At 41.8% G+C, this 19,382-nt stretch overlaps 1 protein-coding gene across 2 annotated transcripts in view; it reads right to left on the bottom strand.

Moving 5' to 3' along the window:
* Positions 1–8,425: 8,425 nt before the first annotated feature.
* FBXO16 (F-box protein 16) overlaps positions 8,426–19,382 on the bottom strand; it is a 45,194-nt gene continuing 34,237 nt past the window's right edge. The window contains exons 8-9 of one of the 2 annotated variants that reach the window (XM_015600696.2): positions 11,862–11,967; positions 10,008–10,135 (exon numbers count right to left, since the gene is read on the bottom strand). In XM_015600696.2, coding sequence (XP_015456182.1) covers positions 11,878–11,967 — 90 coding nt within the window. In that variant the 3' untranslated portion in view covers positions 10,008–10,135; positions 11,862–11,877. Of the gene's footprint in view, positions 10,136–11,861; positions 11,968–19,382 lie in introns of both variants that reach the window. The other variant, XM_006906243.3, reaches the window with a different exon arrangement.

Genomic DNA, 19,382 nt, shown 5'->3' with positions numbered 1-19,382 from the left:
CGGCGGGAGAGCCCGGCCGGCCTCCCCGCGCGCGCCTTCGCGCCTGGTCCCGGGGGCTCTTCGCGAGCTCTTTAAGGCTCCTCAGTACTAGGCACGAGCCCAGGTTGTACGTTGGCGCTTGGCTCGTCCTCAGCCTGTCCCCGCACCTTCTTTGCCTCTTCTGGCTTTCTGCCTCTCCTTCCTCCAACTCTGGCTGCCTTTCCAAGATTCAGTCTAACTTACCAGAGGCCTTGAACTCATCTTTCCCCTCTTATGTAAATCTCCCCCAGTTCTGGTAATCTCCTACCACCCTCTACTCTCTGCCAACACACATGCCCAAAGCTAAATTATATTTTACCTCCACCTTTCACTGGGATACATAATGCCCCCTCTCACTGCCACCCGTCCCCAAAGGAAAGAACAGTCCATCGTCCAGGACCAGCTACATAATGTGCAGGATCCAGTACAAAGTGAAAATGCAGGACCTCTTGCTCAAATATTAAGAATTTCAAGAGCATGAAACCAAGTCTCAGACTTCTAAGCGCAGGACCCAGGTGCCTACACAGGTGGTACCCCCAGGAAGCCAGCCTTACCAGCACCCTCTCTCTCCTCGTGCCAGTTATGCCCTAACCTCCACCCACCAGTGTTTGCCGAATGCATAAAAGAACAAATGAATAATCTCTTGTTAATAATCTTATCTTCATTGAATAATCTTAATCTTCATTGTGGTTAGTTATTAGAATCAGGCATCTTTTCTTGGTCAGCCAGCTCCTTTAATTTCTTTGCAGCATTGACACGACTGATGACTCTTTTCCTTATAAAACCCGCTTCTCTTTTGGTTTCTGTAACATTGCACCATTAAATTTTCCTCACGCTCTCTGATGCATTCCTTTAAATCCTTTGGCTGCCCTTTCTACCACATCTGTGTGTGCTCCTAAAGGTTAGATCCTCGTTTTCTTTTTAATTTCCTTGGAGAGATTGTCCTCCCCATTTCAGTCACTGCCTCTGTGCATGTTATGCCCCAGACTTTATCTCCAGCCCAGATTCCCCTCCCAAGGCCGGGTCTTGCTTTTTTCTAACTCTTAGGTGTCCTGGCAACTCAAGTGTAACAAGTTAAAAATTAAATGTATGCCTGTTTCTCCCTCCCTCCCTCCCTCCCTCCCTTCTTTCCTTCCTCCCTCCCTTCCTTCCTCCCTTCCTTCCTTCCTTCCTTCCTTCCTTCCTTCCTTCCTTCCTTCCTTCCTTCCTTCCTTCCTTCCTTCCTTCCTTCCTTCCTTCCCTCCCTCCCTCCCTCCTTCCCTCCTTCCCTCCTTCCCTCCCTGATTGTGGGAGCTGAGCAAAAGGTAAACAAAACCTGGGACTCTTCTAAGTCTAAGTGCAGGACCCAGTACAACTACACAGCTGGTGCTGCCATGAAGCCAGCCTTGCCTGCACCCTTTCCATGTATCTCCTCACAAATAATTAGGGAGGGGGGAGTAACTTTAATGTGGAGAAAACAGGCAGATACCATTTTAATCAAATCATGAAAATTAACACCAAAGCAATGAGATAAACTGACGTGTGCCATCTGATCGGCACCCTGAGAACACCGTCGCTTCTATGATATTGCAGTCAAAGATGCATAACACGCATCTAATCATGAGGAAACATTGGACATACCCCGAATGAGGGACTGCCTACAAAATGGCCTGATGTATTTAAAAAGAAGTCAAAGCCATGAAAGTAAAGGAAAATTGAGAAACTTCTCTGGACTGAAGGAGATTTGAAAGACATGACGATTGGGTGCAAGTGTGTGAACTGTTGGATCCTTTTTTTTATAAAGGATGTTATTGAGACAACAGGCATAAGTTGAATAAGTCTCTGGGCAAAGAGAATACGGTAGTTACTTCGTATATTTCAGTATAACTTTATTCTAAGTTTGAAATTATTTCAAAAGAAAAAAGAAAATTTACCATTACCAACCTCCACCAAATTTCTTTTCCTTTAGGCTTGTGATAAGAGCAGCAACATCCTCCCAATAACCCAAGTTCAAAAGCTTTGGGACTATCTTCGATTCCTCTCTCTTCCCTCCCACCCCTTCCCACCACTCACTAAGTCCTGTCAATTATTATTTTTTTAAATATCTCTCAAATAGCCACCTTTTAAATTAAACTTTCGCCTTTTTTTCTTTAATGACACTTCCTACTTCACATAATCATTTTGAGGAGTGTCTATGAAAAGAATTTGTATTCCATAAAGTACTGTGTAAACATAAGTTCCTATTACTCCATCTCAAGTCTGGATTACCACTGTTTACTAATGTCATCTACTAACTGGTCTTCCTGTCTTGGTCGCTCCCTTCAGCAACCCATCCTGTATACGGTTACCAGAGTAATCTGCCTAAAAGCACACATTTATCCTTTCAGGGCCTTCTTCCCACGGTCCACAGCGGGGCTTACGCCATATCGCCCAGGAAGTCTGATGTTCAATGAGCTGAACCAGGGTGGTCTGCCTCATATCAAATAACAAGGACCTTTCTTCAATTCACAGAGAAAAGAACATCTCATGGATTGAATTTCCTCAGCTTGTGAGTTTTTTCTCCCTATGCTTGTTTTTCCATAGTAGTAAGAATCCCAGCTTTTATCTGCTAGCATTAGCAGATGACAAACTGAATAAACAAGCAGCAAATAAATAACTAAGATTTGGCAACAGCAGTTCACATTTACTTCAACAGCTTGATTTTTTCACGGGCACGTGTGCTGGGAGTCGTGATTTTTATAACACACGTTAATTGTATAGTCGTAATCTTTCTTAAAAATTGTTTCTCTTTTCGGTGATGGAATGAAATATATCAAAATTTCATCATGAACAAGTTAGAGAAAACACTGCACTCCTGAATAAATACTTTGGCCTTTTATTCAGGGTTTTTCCAACCTTATCACTACTACTCCCCTTCATGAATCCTTGACTTCAAAGTTGTCTAATCTCTGTTCACTTTCACATTTTTTTTTTTTTTTTTGCTTCGCATAAACCATTCTATCTCCCTGGAACTCTCTCCTGGCTCATGCCTGTACATACAAACCCCAACTAGCCTTAAAAAAACAATTGACTCTCTACTTGGTGAAAACTTCTAAAATAATGACCTTTTCTTCCAACTCACTATGTTGACCATGGAAAGCACCTGGGAAAAAACAGAATGACATACAGTAGTGTTTGTCAAACATCAAAAGACATAAGAAATACCTGGGAATCTTTTTAAAATAGAGTATTTTTGTTTGTTTGGTGAGAACATTTAAGTTCTACTCTCGTAGAGAATTTCAGTTAAACAACACTGTTATTAACTATAGTCACCATAATCATCTTCAGATCTTATAGCTGAACGTTTGTACACTTTTACCAACCTCTCTATTTCCCCCACCCCGCAGCCCCTGGTAACCACTTTCTACTCTGTTTCTATAAGTTTGACTTTTTTTTTTTTTAGATTCTACATATACAAATCCCATGCAGTATTTTTGTCTTTCTTTCTTTGCCTTATTTCACTTAGTATAATGCCCTCGAGGTAGATCCATGTAGTTGCAAATGCCAGGATTTCCTTCTTTCTCATGGCTGAATAATATTCCACGTATACATACAGCACATCTTCTTTATCCATTCATCTGGTGCGGGACACTTTGTCTGTTTCTACATCTTGACTATTGTAAATAATATCGCAGTTAACATAGGAGTGCAGGTATCTCTTTGAGATCCTGTTTCCATTTTCTTTGGATAAATACCTAGTAAGTAAGATTGCTTGATCATATGGTAGTTTTATTTTTAATTTTTTTTTAGGGAACTCCATATCGTTTTTCTTAGTGGCTGCACCAATTTACATTCCTACCAACAGTGTATGAGGGTTCATTTTTCTCCATATTCTCACCAAAACTTGTCTTTTTGGTGGTAGCCATTTTAACAGGTTTCAGGTAGTCTCATTGTGGTTTTTATTTGCATTTCCACTGTGTACCATGTATCAGAAATTCCATCCTTTTTAAGGATTAATAATATTCTACTGTATGTATATACTACATTTTGTTTATCTATTCATCTGTCAATGGAAGCTTAGGTTGCATCTACCTTTTGGCTACTGTGAATAATGCTGCTATGAACATAGGTGTATAAATAGCTCTTAGAGTCCCTGCTACCAATTCTTTTTGGCATATACCCAGAAGTGGAATTGCTGGGGTTTTTTTTTTGGAAACCATCATACTGTTTTCCATAACAGCTGTTTTTGTTGCTGTTTTTTTAACATTCCCACCAACAATACACAAAGGTTACAATTCTCTACATCCTTGTTACTACTAGTTATTTTGTGTTTTCAATAATAGCCATCCTAATGGGTGTAAAGTGTTCGGTTACTGTTTTAAATATATGTTTCTTCCTTAGGCTGTGGGTTCTTCATAAACCGACTGGATGAATATTTGCTTTATTGATTTGAATGGAATCAAAGACCTGAGCAGAATAAATATTTCCCTAAAGGTGTCAGTATAAATATTCAAACCTCCCCAAAGCCTCTCCCCAATAGTAGTAAAAAGTGTGTTTTCACCAACATCAGTCTTGTCCGAATTTTCAAGACCTAAAATGGGCAGAAATGGTTCAGCGCTCTGGACTCGCAGAAGAAGGGAAGGAGCGCCCTCTTTTGTCCTTTCTCTGCAGTGTTAGCGACTAAAGAAGCTGAGAAATGAAAAGTTCAGATCGTCTTATGATATTCCAATGACAACAGTCAAACTCCAGTCATGGGCCTACTGCATAAAAGAAAATGTGGAAGTACAGTCCTAGTAAAACTGGGATTCTTTGAAGAATTCCCAATTTAGAAGGGGTAGGAGAATTAAAAAATGCAGAAATAACAATAGGAAAAGACTGTATGCAAAATGGATAGATTACTACGTGAATACAGAGGATTAAAATTTCAGGGGAGGTAAGTCAAAATTCACACTAAAATGTAAACCTGGCTGGTTAGGAAAAAGCTTGAGCTGACGTTGGGCAGCCTCCACGTAGATGCTACACAGGTCTAGCTGTCAGGTTTCCAGAGCCCCTTCTAAGGTTTAGACAAGCTCACATGTGCACTCTCTCTCTTTTGGAGGGAGGCCCTGGGAACTCCTCCTGTGTGCCTTTCTTCCCTGTAGTCCTTCTCACTGCTCCCTCTCTTGAGTTTCATCTCCCAATATTCCCTCCTTCCCTAAAATGGCTGTTGCCTGGGACATTGTCTATAGAGCTTTTCCTGGCCTGGATGCTCACAAAGATAACTATATAGATTCTCTGGCTTTAGGGTTTTTGCGAGTCTAATCAGGGTGGGGACCAGTTACAAAAGATTAAGAAGCTCTCTTGCGATCTCTGTTCCAGGAGCAGCCTTCAGCTGGCCTCTTAGAGCCCGGAGTGGGTAGAGTCCTGCCCTTGGTCTGCATCCTTCTCGAAGGCTGAATGAAGACAGGATCAAGGCAGGGCAGTAGATGTGACAAACTTTCCAATCAGGTAGAAACTAGTTATTTTTTAAAATATATGTTTTAAGAAGAGTGTGGAAAGAGCAGTTCTTTAGCGTCAAACACACCCAGCTTGCTGCTGTGTAGTCGTGGCCACCTGTGGCACAAGACTTTATCCTCCATTCTGCAGCTATGAATCGGGGATCACAATGCCCACCTACCTACCTCATAAGATTCTGTGAAGATTAAATAAGCTAGAGTACGAAAGTTGTTTAGGAAGTGTCTAGGGTAATAAATGCCCACTTTTTTTCTCCTTCTTGTCCCAAACCTTCTCCTTATCCTGAAGTTCCTGTAAGTCTCATGGCTACGCCTGAGGCTTCAGGGTCAGTTGCACAATAACTCAGATTTTTAGGTCAACAAGAGCTGTATGGGAGCAGAAGAATAACTGCTTTGTTTGAGTGCTCATGTTGGGTGTGGGGGGAGGGATTTCCAAACCACCCTAATTACTTCCCAAGACTTCTTCCAGTTGTCCAAGCCAGAAACCTGGGAGTCATCCTTGATTTCTGTCACTCAAGCCCCACATCTATGTTTCTGAGTTGTTACTTCTCCTTCAGATATTTTAAATCTTCTGGTTCTCTCGATCCCCCTCTATTATTTTACTTTAAGTCACCATCATCTCTTCCCTGGAAAACCACAATGGCTTCCTAACTGGCTTTTAGTACTGTCCCTCTTCTTAATTACATGGCAGCTAGAGACCTTTCTAAATGCAAGGCTGAGCAAGTCACTGCCCTTTTTAAGATCGCTTTTTGATTGCTTGATGGCCTTCAAGATAAAGTCTGATCTCCCAAGTGGGCCTTAGTTCCTGTTGGGGCTCCTGCCCACTTTTCCAGCTTTCTCTCTCATCAGTCCTGCCACGACCCCAGCTCCACTGTGTGCCAGCTATACTAGGTTATTTACAGTTCCCCAGTGACTGAGGCCTGCCTTAGATGTAGGACTTTTAGTGCTAAACCGGGCAACCCAGGATGGTAGCCGCCATAGTTTCGCCTTGGCTCTCTGCACATCTTATTCTTCTCTCCCTCCAGAATGTTTCCTCTTCTCTGTCCCATCTCCTATTTACCACTCAGTGCTACTCATCCTTGGTTTCTCCTTGGACATCACTTCTGATCTCTGTGCAGTGGTTTCTATGCCTCTTCTCGGAGTTGTCACACACGCTCTCCTTGCAGCTATCACTGTATTGTAATGGCTGCTCTGCCTCCCTTGCCCTTATAAACTCATTAAAGGCAGGAACAATTTTTTTCTTCTATCTGTACTCCCAGAGCCTAGCAGAGAGTCTGAATTAATTAATTCATTTTTGAATTAATGAATATCAATTTATCTTTATCAATTGTCATCTAATTCATATTACTATGGGGGATGTTATAGATTGAATGCTTATGTCCCCTCAAATTCATATGCTGAAGTATTAACCCCTAGAGTATTGGAGATGGAGCCTCTGAGGAAGCAATTAAGGTTAAATGAGGTCATAAGGGTGAAGTCTGAACTGATAGGATTAGCGTCCTTTTAAGAAGAGACACCAAGGGCCTTTGAGCCAAGTGTCTCTTGCTCAGGACTGCTTCTGCGTCTGGAAGTGTACTATCGCTTCAGATAAAGCTTTTCTTTTCTGCCATAAAAAAATAAAAATAAAAATAAAGAAGAGACACCAGGGAGTGCTTGCCTGTGCATGCATGCTTGCGCTCGCTCTCTCTCTCCCTCCCTCCCTCTCTTTCTGCACAGGCACACAAAAAAAAAAAAAAAAAAAAAGGCAATAGGGAGCACATAGTGAAAAGGTAACCCAAGGAGAGAGCACTCACCTGACACCAACCAGCCCTGCCGACACCTCGATCTTGGACTTAGAGCCCCCAGAACTGTGAGAAAATAAATTTCTGTTGTTTAAGCCCGCCCCCATACGTACATGAGAAAATAAATTTCTGTTGTTTAAGCCCACCCCCATACGGTGTGTGGTATTTGTACTGCAGCCTGGGCAGACTAACAGGGATGTACACAGTTCATTTAACTATGCTATGACCAATGATGGGTAGGTAAGGGTCACACAAAGAACCATCCTGAGTCCATTCCACGATGGTCACAATGATATTTCCCATCTGACACGTTCTTCCAGAGCCTTGCAACAATCCTGAGTCTATGCCCCCTTTGCTTAAAATCGGATAAGCCACTGGAGGATGATGGAGTGACACACTGAGGCTTCCAAGGCTAGGACAAAACAGGTGATTTAGATTCCAGATGGCTCTCTCTTGGGACGTTCTTCCTTAGAACTTAGCCTCTGTGCTATAAGAATTCTGGTCCACATGAGCCCTGAGTGACCAGTGGACAGCCAATACCAACTTTCCAGCCCTGTCTCTATACTATCTTGGAAGTGCATCTTCCAGCCCTCTGTTGGGAGGACCCAGAGGATGCTGTGTGGATCGGAGACAGGCTCTTTCCCAGAGTCCTCCCAAATTGTAGATTTATGAGAACAATACATTGTTGTAAGCAACAAAGTCTGGGAATAGTTTGTTTCCCAGGAAGAGATAAATCAAATGCAGCTTAGGAGGCAGCCACTCATACTGGACAGGACCTTTTTTCTCCTTGCCCCAGAAGATACCAGCTTATTCCAGAAAGGGCTGGATACATACTCTAGACTGGCACTTTCAAACATTTGCCGACAACAGGACTGGCTCCTGCAATAATCCCAGTGGTTCACTGGACAAAGGTGGACAGAATCCTGGAGCTGCAGGCCACCCCAGCTTTTACAGCTGCCCCTGGCTCCTGGGGGTAGACTATGAGGGATCAGACTCCAGGAAGAAGAAATCCTAAATGGTAGCCATCTGCTTGCCCATGGGAAGAACACCAATGTCTCATCCACATGTGTTTTCTTTTCTTTCTCAGAGCCCTGAGTGAGCTTCAGGTGCAAACTAATCAATTGTAAGTTGGTCATGTTTTGTCCTCCATTGATTATCTGGACATCCAAACCACTGTATCCTTGGCCATCCTGTCAGGCCATTATTTTAAACCATTCACATATATACACATTACAGTATGTAGTATAAGAATATAAGTGTTCATTATTACATGATTGACAAACATATTTGTTTTTCTACCATCCTGCTTTACTTAGGTATATAAGTATCCTAGAATAGTAACTTCTGGGACCTTGAAATGGTTACATGAGTAGGTCATTTAATTCAGAGTGTATGACTAATATTGTTGCAGCTAAGTAACATTTTCTGTTTTCCAGCAACTTTAAAGCTCAGCCATTGCTTGAGTATCAATCCTAATTCTTCCTTTGGAAATGTATACATCTCCCTCCACTGTGCTGGTTATTCCTCACTGTTCCACTCACATCCTACCCCTTTGCGCCCATTCGTGGTCACACTTCTCAGCTCCCTTGCCTGCCCTGGAGGCTGACATGTAAGAGCTGCAACCCCCAGGTGTCTTTGCTGTCTGACTTCTAGATAGTTTTGACCAAAGGGAAGAGCTGCTGGAGTGTCAAAGGGTGGGGAGAGAAAGGTTCGGGTCCTCTCCTCTTTGCTCCCTAGCAGGGCTTGGTTTCCACGGTGGCTGCTTCCGTCCTCCACGTGGCCCACATCTTGTTGGGCAGCCCCTCTCCCATGGCTGGCTACAGCTCTCCCTGGGTTCTAGGAACAACACACCCTTTCCCTTTTGCCTCTTTAGGACAAAGGATGGTAAAGGCATCCACTGTTCCTAGTTCCTAGGTGTGTCGCCATTTCATCTTGGTGTTTTTAACCCTGCCCACAGTGTGTGTCATGGGCTGAACTGTGTTCCCACTAAATTCCTATGTAGAAGTCCTAATCCCTAGGATTTTGGAATGTGACTATCTGCAAATAGGGTCCCCAAAGAGGTAATTAAGGTTAAATGAGGTCATTAGAATGGGCCCTAATCCGATCCGACTTTGTCCTTGTAGAAGAGATTGGGAAACAGGGAAGACGGTGTGAGGACACAGCGAGAAGGCAGCCATCTGCAAGCCAAGGAGAGAGGCCTCAGAGGAAATCGACCCTGATACCTTGATCTTGGACTTCCAGCCTCCAGAACTGTGAGAAAATAAATGTCTGCTGTTTATAAGCCACCTAACTATTGTATTTTTGTTACAGCAGCCCAAACGGACTAAGATAGTGGTAATTTGTTATGGAAGGCCTAGCAAAATAAGACAGCATGGTAAGAGCCCCATCATGAAACTACTTGAGCAGCCTTGGGAGTGGGCCGTCTGTGTCCTTCTGGGACCCTATCTCATATACCCAATATTACCAACGGTGCTGTCCCATATCCTTTTATCAACTCCATGGTACCTATCATCTTTGCATTTCTATCTAAATTTGTAAATATGTCACCATTGATGTCATGAATCTCTTTTGCCGAAATACTGTAGAATTCACTTCCACATTAAGGTGCCTGAACCGACAGTTTCCAATAGAGGAGCCAAGTAACATCCAAATCTCCAACGTGGAGGGCATCTTGTCAATTCTAAAAAGATCTTTTTTACATTTTTAAATCAGCTTCAGCTCTGGAGCCTGGATGGGTAATGACTGAAGCCCAGAGTGTCTCTGAAGATGCTGCATGAGTACTTTCGTTGTTGCCTCGGTGGCTGGGAGCCCCGCTAACCGATGAGGAGGCCAGGCGAGAAGAGCTGGAACTTGTAGAAGGGAGCTGGGTTCTGCCCTTAGGGATATCTAGGGAGGAAAAAGATATCATTAGAGTGAGAGTCATTAAAATATCAGAAGAAGCTATGTAATTAAACTTATTTTAATGATGTAAAACAATTATATAAAATCGCAGGACTAGGTGCGATTTATTGAGACTTCCCAATTTCGCCACCCCTTATCCCCATGCAATCTTCACGCTGAGCTACCAATAATAACTCCATTAGTCTCCAGAGTGTGCTTTCATAACCATAATTTCATTTGCACCTCGAGAAAATTCTGTGAGGTAGGTAGGGAGGTATTAACATCTCCGTTTTATAAATAAATGAAACCAAGAACAGGTAGTTTAAGTGCCAGACCAAGTTCACAGAACAAAAAGGCGTTAGAGCTAGGTCCAAGGACTTGTGATTCTTAGACCAGGTGAGTACTTGCAGAGTTTCCATTCTTTATATCCCTATTAATCTGTGCATGCACACATTCTCTCTAAAAAGGCAAATGGCACAGGTTGACGTTCCAACCAAAACTCACAGTGAGAAATGATTTCTCTTCAACATCTGGCCGTGAGCAGGAAAGGGAAGAGGAAAGAATGGAGAGAGCGAGAGAAAGAAATAATAGAAGCTGAGCTTGCAGGGCACGTGTAAATTCAGGGCACTTGTAAATTCACCCTCACCCCTACTATGTGCAGAAAGACATACGGAGGTCGAGCAGATACATAGATACTGTAATTCTCCCTGAACTATTACTCCATCTTACTCCATATTCAGCTGGCGAGTCCCAGCAGTCAGATCACTTACTACATCCCTCTAATGCTCTGATGGATATGCTTGCAACACACAGGGTTTCTATTAATTTGGGGAAAATCCCACTTTAGACTTTTATTGAATCAGAAATTACATTAGCCAATGACTGCTCTCTCCTGTCCTCTTCTCCAGAGAACCAGGTCCCTCTTATTCCACAAAGATGCATCGCCCTGACTGGTCTTACCTCACATAGTCTCTTTACTCTTTCTCTAAATCTAATCTGTCCTTCGAGGCCCACTTTCTCCAAGAAGCTTATCTTGACCCTCAGGGGTGTCTGCCTCAGCTGGATTCCTGAGACCATTATTATAGAGGCCTCTGACTTAGCACTGATCATATGTTCTTGGGCATTAATATTTGTTTCTGAATGTAATTATTTGTCTCCCGATGAGACTGCAAGCTCCCTGAGAGCGAAGCTGGAATCTTTTATCTCACTGAATCTGCGGCGGCCTGCCTATCGTAAGTAGATCCGTACATGTTTGCTGATGATTTTTCTGGGAAAGAGCAGGCAAAACTGGGGTTAAACATAGCAAGTTGTTAGAATCCAAGAGGAAGGAGGAAAGAAATGGGAGTAAATAATCTTCCCTGGTTTTTGGTGTTGTGTTAAGGTCAGCGCAGAGTAAGCATTTTCAGTGTTGTTCTAAGAGCAGCATAAGGTAAGACAACAAATAGCAGTGTTCCTTTGTGCTATTTTAGTAACAATTAAAATACAATAATACCTGCTGAATGAAGAAAAAGCCTAGCTCTCTGTGATACAAGAATGGGCTAGTCACATCTTACCTGTAACAGTTTCAGATTTAATCCTATTACTGTGCAAAGCTTATTTAACACTGAATTTGAGGAAACTCTTTCTCCTAAGTCCCCCGAGGAAGTTCACGGGCCCAGGCAGGCCCCTTGGAAGCTGTCCTTTTTTGCTGTGGCAGGTCCCAGGGACCTCCTCCCCTCAGCCTCGCACATACCTCCTCTGGGTAGTTTTCACCACCTATCTAGACTGTTGGGTTTCTCTTCCTTTCCAGATGGACTCTGGGAAGATGGCTTCCTTATGTCCACCCTTCCTTGCTGTCCCTGAAAGCAAGTTCACAGACCCTTCTCATTATAAGACTTTAATGTCCATCATTACAAGAGAAAAACAAGATTTAAGGGGAAAACATGGGGAAGTCATATAAAAGAGTACAAATCTGATAGTCCTGGAACATGGTCTAGAGCATCTGACGATCTAGTTGAAATAATTTGAAACCTTTTTTATACCAATGCTGGGTATGAGCCCCTGGTTCCTGGCAAAAAGCCCCTAAAACACTTGTAAATACCGAAGTGATTCAATCAGTACTTAAAGAACTTCTTCAACCTTCCAATGGTTGTATTATAGTCCATTTATAGATAAGACTTATTGGCAAATATTTGAGCTGTTCCTAATCTTTTGCTCTTACAAACAATGCTGATATAAATAATCTTTACATATGTGCAGGGCTATCTGCTGTAGCCTGTGCCGACAGCCATGCAATCTACCAGTAATGCTAGAGCAAAGAGTATGCCTTTCTTCAACCTGTTCCTATGAAGAGGAATGGAATCAGGTAATTTCGATATACTTCTCTTATCAGTTGAACTTACTGTTCTTTTTCTAGAGATATTTCCCCAATAATATCTCTGCATGTTGTTATCCTGTCTTTAATTGGAAGGACACAGGAGAAGAGAAATGTGAGGCCATGCTTTACACATTAGAATTCTCCAGGGTTCTGTTCTTGGCCCACTTTGGGGGCAATTGATGTCTAACTCTTCAATTGCTGGATTTCTCTCTCTGGCCTCACTCTCCTTCCTGAGTTCTTGGGTCATATATTCAGCTCTCTTCTGAAGCTGTACACTTGCAGTCCCGCAGGTACCTCCAGGATGTATGTTCACACCTAGCACGTCCTGCTGTGTTCGCAGTCTCAGTAGTGGGGGCAGGAACAGTTTAACAACCGCCAACCCAGGTACCTAGGAGTTACCCTTTGCTCGACTGGACGCTTTCCCTCTCCAGCTTGTAAGCAGCTGAAGGGCAGGGACTGTATCTTGTTACAGTTGTACCCCTAATGCCTAGTCCAGTGCCTGTAAAATTCTTGTTGGATAAATGAATAAACATATAAATGATTCCTCCTTTCCTATGTTTCAGAGCAATGGCTGAAACCAACGTGCAGGTGGACTTGTTAACAGGGATGGAAAATTCCTATCTTCAGGCTAGGTATCATTTTATTGGGCACAACAAAGTAAGTGAGAATGGTGAGAGGCTACTGAGGTTGAGTGACCTTCGGAAGAGTGGGGCCCTGCGGGAGGGTCAGGCCCAAGAAGGACTATCAATAAGGTCGTAAGTTGTAGTTGCCAGCTTGTATATATATCTGTGTCTGTCACTGACCAATTGATTTTTTTTGTTGTTTTTCATTCATGTTATTTGCATAAATTAGCAGATGATCATTGATACAAATAACACCATTGGATAAACCTACGAATCACTTAAGAGAACAGATTAGGTAAAAAAGTATGTGGATATAGGAAACGGATAAACATAGTATCAATGATAGCCCTTGTGTGTGCCAATCATTCTTCTAGAAACACCTCTACGATCATCAACAATAATAATTGCAAATATCTGAATGTCAGGCATGGTGCTAAGAGTCACACATTTATTATTTCACTTAAACTTCCCAAGCCTTTGAGGTGGTAAAGAAAGGTAAAGAAGGTGACAATCTTTATTTTGTGGAAGACCCCACACACCTCCCTCTTTTAAAAAAAATCTACCCTCAACACTTTAATATGACTCAAGTTCAGGTGTGATATGATAATAGTGTATATAAATATAGATCATTGTGCTCAAAAATCATAAAATCAAAAGTTTTTTGTTTTAATCATATAAACACAATTTCAACTTATCCCTGCAAACTGCCTATAGGCTGGGGCTGAGCAATAAGTAAGGCTCGCTGTTGGGGATATCGGTTTGGAGTATAGAAAAGATGGCAAGGGAGGGCCTGCCTAGAGGGGTTTCCTTCTGGGAGGAGAGTTTAAGGTGGGTGACAACTATTCATCCTGGCTTCAGGTGAGTAAATGCTTAACCCCAGGATGGAGCTGCTTCATGGACTTTTCTGTCTGGGAATTCTGTGAGGAGGACCCCTGCGGTGCCCCTGTCTGCCTAGGAGCCCACAAGGATGCTCGGACCTGTCTGATCACCCTTCCAGGGGGCCTCTGCTTAGGTCAACACCCCTGAGAGGGTGCTCCCTTTTTCTCTTAGCTCACTCTGATTCTGTGAGACACAGAGGTGAGGTGTTAGGGAGAAATAATCAACACGGTTTTAAAGAAGCCACAGGCCTTTATTCTTGGTTTATCTTTCAAGTAATCTTTGGGGAAAACTGTCAGCCTCAGAGGAAGGCAAAGCAACTCTAGCCAGTTTTGAAATTTAAATCCAAAACTGTGTGATGGCACCATTCAGTCTCCCAAGTGCATAAAATAAGGTAGGGACGTGTTGCAAAATGTTCATAGGCCATCAAGTTCAACTGGTTGTTAGAAATGATTGTGAAGTCATATTTCAAAGCATCCATGTTTTAGTAAATTGGTTTCTACTGTAGTTGTTATACATTACTAAATGTTATACCCACAAATGTACTACGTATATATACACATATATATTTTAAACTCCAGGAGTAATAGTGATTAAAATATCTGTCATAATATGTATATAAATAATACTATTACAAAATTTGTAAACACAGTTCTTGTCTTCTACTAGATTCTGAAAAAAAGCCTATTTGTGTCAAATATTTTGTGTTTTACTCTTAAATAAAAACAAGTAGCCATTTTACCCCAGTCTAAACAGTCAGTGAAGGAAAAGCAGGTAGAATCGCTTCTATTAGAAATGCCAGGGTAATTTATTATGTGAAACATGATAAAACAAGAGGCAGCAAGACAAGACAAGTTAGCTACGCTCTTTTAGAGACAAAGGAGAGATGCAAAGACTCTAAGTGGGGTCTTTCCTGAGAGTTCATTTTGCCCCCAGGATTCTTAGCATTTAGGCCTTTTTTCTCTGAGGTATCAAAAATTAAGAACCAAGATTTCATTTAGTAAGCGGTGGCATGCACACGGCACAGAACTCATGGCACCACAGTTCGACACACACTCACCGTTCGATCTAGAAGTGTGGACTGAAAAACCCAACATTGATGAGGAATAAATGCGTGAGCATGTGTACAGACACAAGACGGTACAGAGGCCATGCAGGAAAAGAACATATGTGGCTTACATTTCATATAGCTATGGATGCAACACAGCAGAAACTCTGAGACAAAGGAAAGACGAAGCGGGAAGATAGAGAAAACTGGGGGTAGTAAAGGTAACAGCAGGAAAGAGAAGCTTATTTCATAGGCTGGAGTCTCCTGGCTGCCTGGCTGACCCCTTATCAGCCTCTCAGCAGCTGCTTGCCATCAGCACCGCCTCATCTTTCCTTGCGATCCCAGACTGTGATTTGGTGTGATTTTGGCTGTGGCTACTGCTGTCATTACCCCTACTAGCTACTCTTTACTGAACACTTCCTTTGAGCTAGGCACTGTGCTAAATGCTTTACATCCACCTTCTAACCCTGTAAGGTCAGTGTTATTACTAACTCCATTTTACAGACGAGAAACAGAGCCTCTGAGATGTTAATAATTTGGCCAAACAGTGAGCTACTAAAATTGTGGTAGCAGGCAATGAACCCAGGCTGTTTAAGCCCCAAATCCATGCTCTTTTGGTCGGCAAAGAGAAAGTCAGATGGTATTTAATGGGGGAGAACACAAACATGTATTGTGCCTAATACACACTTGGCATTTAATCCTGACAACAATCCTGCAAGGGAGGTATCATCATTCCCATTTTACAGATGAAGAAATGGAGGCTCAGAGAGTTTAAGAAACTATCCAAAGCCTCACTGTTAAGTAAAAAAAACAAAAAAAACAAAAAAACAGGCTTCTCCGACTGTAAAGCCCATATTCTTTCTTATTTCTTCCCAAGGAATTCTTAGGAATTTCATTGATTGAACTAAATAATTAAAAATCTCTCCTATAGATATTTTCAGTTCTGCGCATCCAAACCAAACAAACACGATAAAACAAACACCTGGGGAGTTCACCAGAATTGAAAGAAATCTATTGAAGATTGCCTGCGAGGAGACCACTGCATAAACTTTGTTTCGTAAATTCTTCTAATTAATTATATTTTCTGAAGTTCAAGGAAAAGATGAGAGACAGAAACCAGTTTTTATTGGTGTATAATTAGGACTCATAAATATAATGGATTCTTTTGGTTATTCTGCGTAAAGTCACTTTAGTCATAGCTGTGTCCCTCAGGTATCAGGAGAGAGGGGAGTGGATACAGTAGGAAGCTGTGGGGTCTGTCGATGCAGACTGTTGCCTGGAATGAACCTGAAAGATGTTGGAATCCAAACTCTCATTTTATACACAGGAAAATGAAAACTCAAAGAAGCTGAATGACTGCTAAGTTAACGGTAGCGCTAGACACCTGGGTCTCCTGATTCTGAAACCATCATTCTTTCCATGCCAGGAACCAGGAATTACTTTAGAGTATCTTCCTTTTACCCTCCTGTTTGACCCGGAGAGAAAAATAAAGTGAAAAAGGTTAAAGAAGCATTTAAAATAATCAGGACACTAAGAATCAAGTGATCTAGGAAAGAGGTGGAGAAGGTAACTGCAGAGGCTGGAATCAGCAGGGCCCAGGAAAAGATAAGGTCTTATCTAAAGCTATTAGAGTAAGCAGGTAATTAAAGCTTTTTGTTACTTGTATTATTACAGTGAATGCCCTGAAACAGCAAGCTTTTTGAAATCTGTGCCCAAATCAGAACCTAGAAAGTGAGGACTTCCAACCTCAAAGCCAAAGTTCAGTGTGGGACAAAAGGCATTTGTTTTTATACATAACTTGGTAAAAAAGAAAAAAGAAAAAAAAGAACGTGAAACAAGATGTCAGTTGAGGTCTTCTGAGTCCAGTTCCAGAGCTTGGGAAGTCCGAAGCTCACACTCCCTGGGTTTTTGTGAATTGACCCAGGAGGCTTTCATTTTCTTGGCCTATTAGACATCAGAGATCTTGTTTCCATGTGTAAACTGGGCAGGATTTACTGTAGAGATGGAAGGCGGGGTTTACTTCCCAACAATAGCAAATACATCTGCTGGGTTGGCTGTGTTTCTGTCTCCCACATTCCTGACCTCCCTCGCCTACCTCATCTCAGCTTCTCTCCACCTGGCCGACTTCTCTCTCCTCTTTCTTCCCCGTCCCCCATCCGCTCCTCCTCCCCTTCCCTTGCAGGAGCAGAAACAACAAACTTTCTCTAATCCCCAGTAGAGCAGGTTTCCCCTCCTCTCAGGTGGAGGTGCCCCTTAGCATCCAAGCCCTCAAGGTGTCATCTCTCTCTAAAAGCTCATCAGCAGCTTTCCACAAAGGAGATAGCTCCCTCCTCACCCTTCCCAAAGAGGAATTGTGGAGCCAGCTGTCAAGAATTTTTTAAAAAGATTTTTTTTTTCCATGTCTTTACACAAGATGGGAAAACCTCTGCAGTTTAATTAAAATGGTACCTGGCTGTCCTCTGGTGTTTATATTTTTAACTTGCTTTGTTCTGTATGGAATTTTATTATAATTAATAGTACGAGCATTTCTCGATATTTGTATAATTTTCATAAACAATCTTCAAAACTGTAAAGCATTAGTGATCAGATCGAGGCTTTATTCCCATCTTCCATCAATGGTTCACACCAAAAGGTGGTTAAATGGAGTAGCCGTAACGAAGTAGTGGCACTAGAATTGAAAACCTAAGAAGAAATCATGTGTTTCTTCAGGGGTGGGATCTGAAAACTCAAACCTATTCAATAATAGAAAACATCCAAGCTCACAGCAATACATGCAGATTTGAAATTGTTTCCCTAAGAATGTTTCTCCTTTTAGAGAGAACTCTCATATTTGAAGGCTCTAAGTCATGACAGGCAAAGAGTGAAGATGGTCTCAGTGGCCTAATAGCCACAGCCCTGGAGAGATGGCCTAAGGAATACTCTTTATACTTTTATACCTGCTCTCTCGTTTCTCTAGTTCCTCCTGAAATCTTTCTATATAAACCTGTCTAGATGATGCGAGAACTTCCTATCAAATGAATATGTAATTTTTTCCATTACAGTCGCACCTCGCTGTGTCTAGCAAACTCTACAACTTCAGTTGTCAGAGTTCTGTTTATTCACTACTCCCCTTATGTCCCCTAATTGAGTTTCCTCAATACCCATTTCCTCTTCTCTCTAGCGTTTTCTTCATTTTTTCAATTATCTTGCATCACTTAAGAGGTTGCTTATTTCCTAGGAGGTATGTGGCCCACACTGAGGGCAAACTGCCACTTCATGGAGAGGGGGCCTTAGCCACATGTACCCTGTGGCCCAAACAGCCAGTTATACGCATTGTCACCAAGTCAAAGATCATCGCATACTTTTGGAGAGTTTAGTTATGCCTTAAGCTCCTTAGCAAAACTACTAAGTATAAATAGTGATTGTAATTAGTATATTTACATAAATAATACAAGTAAATCAATATAATCACATACTTTGTTTATTAATAGCTTAACTGTTCTCTGTCATTGTTTAAGTTGCCCTGGTTTCCCTTTCAGCTTTAATTAGTACTTTTTAAGTTTTTAATTTATAACAAATATTTTAACTTAAGCAAGCCCTGCTTGTATGTTGACAGATGCTTAATGTCAAAAGCCCAGGGTAAAGACTTCTGTTTGCCTTCGATTTTGTTGTTGTTGTTGTTTTCTTTTTTAAGCTGGAGATATGTTTGACTGTGCTGATAATTTGTAAGCATACATCACCATCAACTTTTATTGTTCTTCAATTCCCTGTTCTCCTGCTGCCCGCCCCCTCGCCGCCCCAATTTCTCTTCTACTCCTGGTCTAGGAGGGGCCAGGAAACCAGGCAGAAGCTTGCCTGAATGGCCTGTGTGATAAGTTCCATAAAGTTATTTTTCTCAATTAATGGTTTTCACTGACAATTTTACTGCTCTGCTTTAAGCTTCCCCATTCCCTTGGGCATTTGTACATCTGTCTATGATAAGCCTCATTCGGTCCAACGAAATTGGCCTCTCAGAATACAAACTGCCTTATTTTAAAAAGCTCATCTCTCTCTCTCTATTTTTAAAAATATAACACTTGAAAATACATTCGAACGGAAAGAAATAGGCCTTTAAAGCAGAGCAATAAAAGTGATTTATTCATGAGTACATACTTATTCTTCTCCCAACTGACATCCATTTTATATTAATTTTCCTTGAGTATGTATCCTCAGCTTTTTTCTAAATCTTTATTACAAATATGAACTTTTTATTCCACCCTTATTCCCTTCTACTTGGCTCCAAAGACTCTCATATGTGCTGATAGGGATCCACTGGGGGTACAGAACCACGATCTGGAAAACTCTGCTATGAAATGATGATGCTCCCTAGTT

This window comes from Pteropus alecto, unplaced genomic scaffold (assembly GCF_000325575.1).
Source record: "Pteropus alecto unplaced genomic scaffold, ASM32557v1 scaffold50, whole genome shotgun sequence".
Classification (NCBI taxonomy): Eukaryota; Metazoa; Chordata; class Mammalia; order Chiroptera; family Pteropodidae; genus Pteropus; species Pteropus alecto.
Note: the sequence above shows the minus strand (reverse complement) of the source record. Positions and strands in the feature narration are given on the sequence as shown.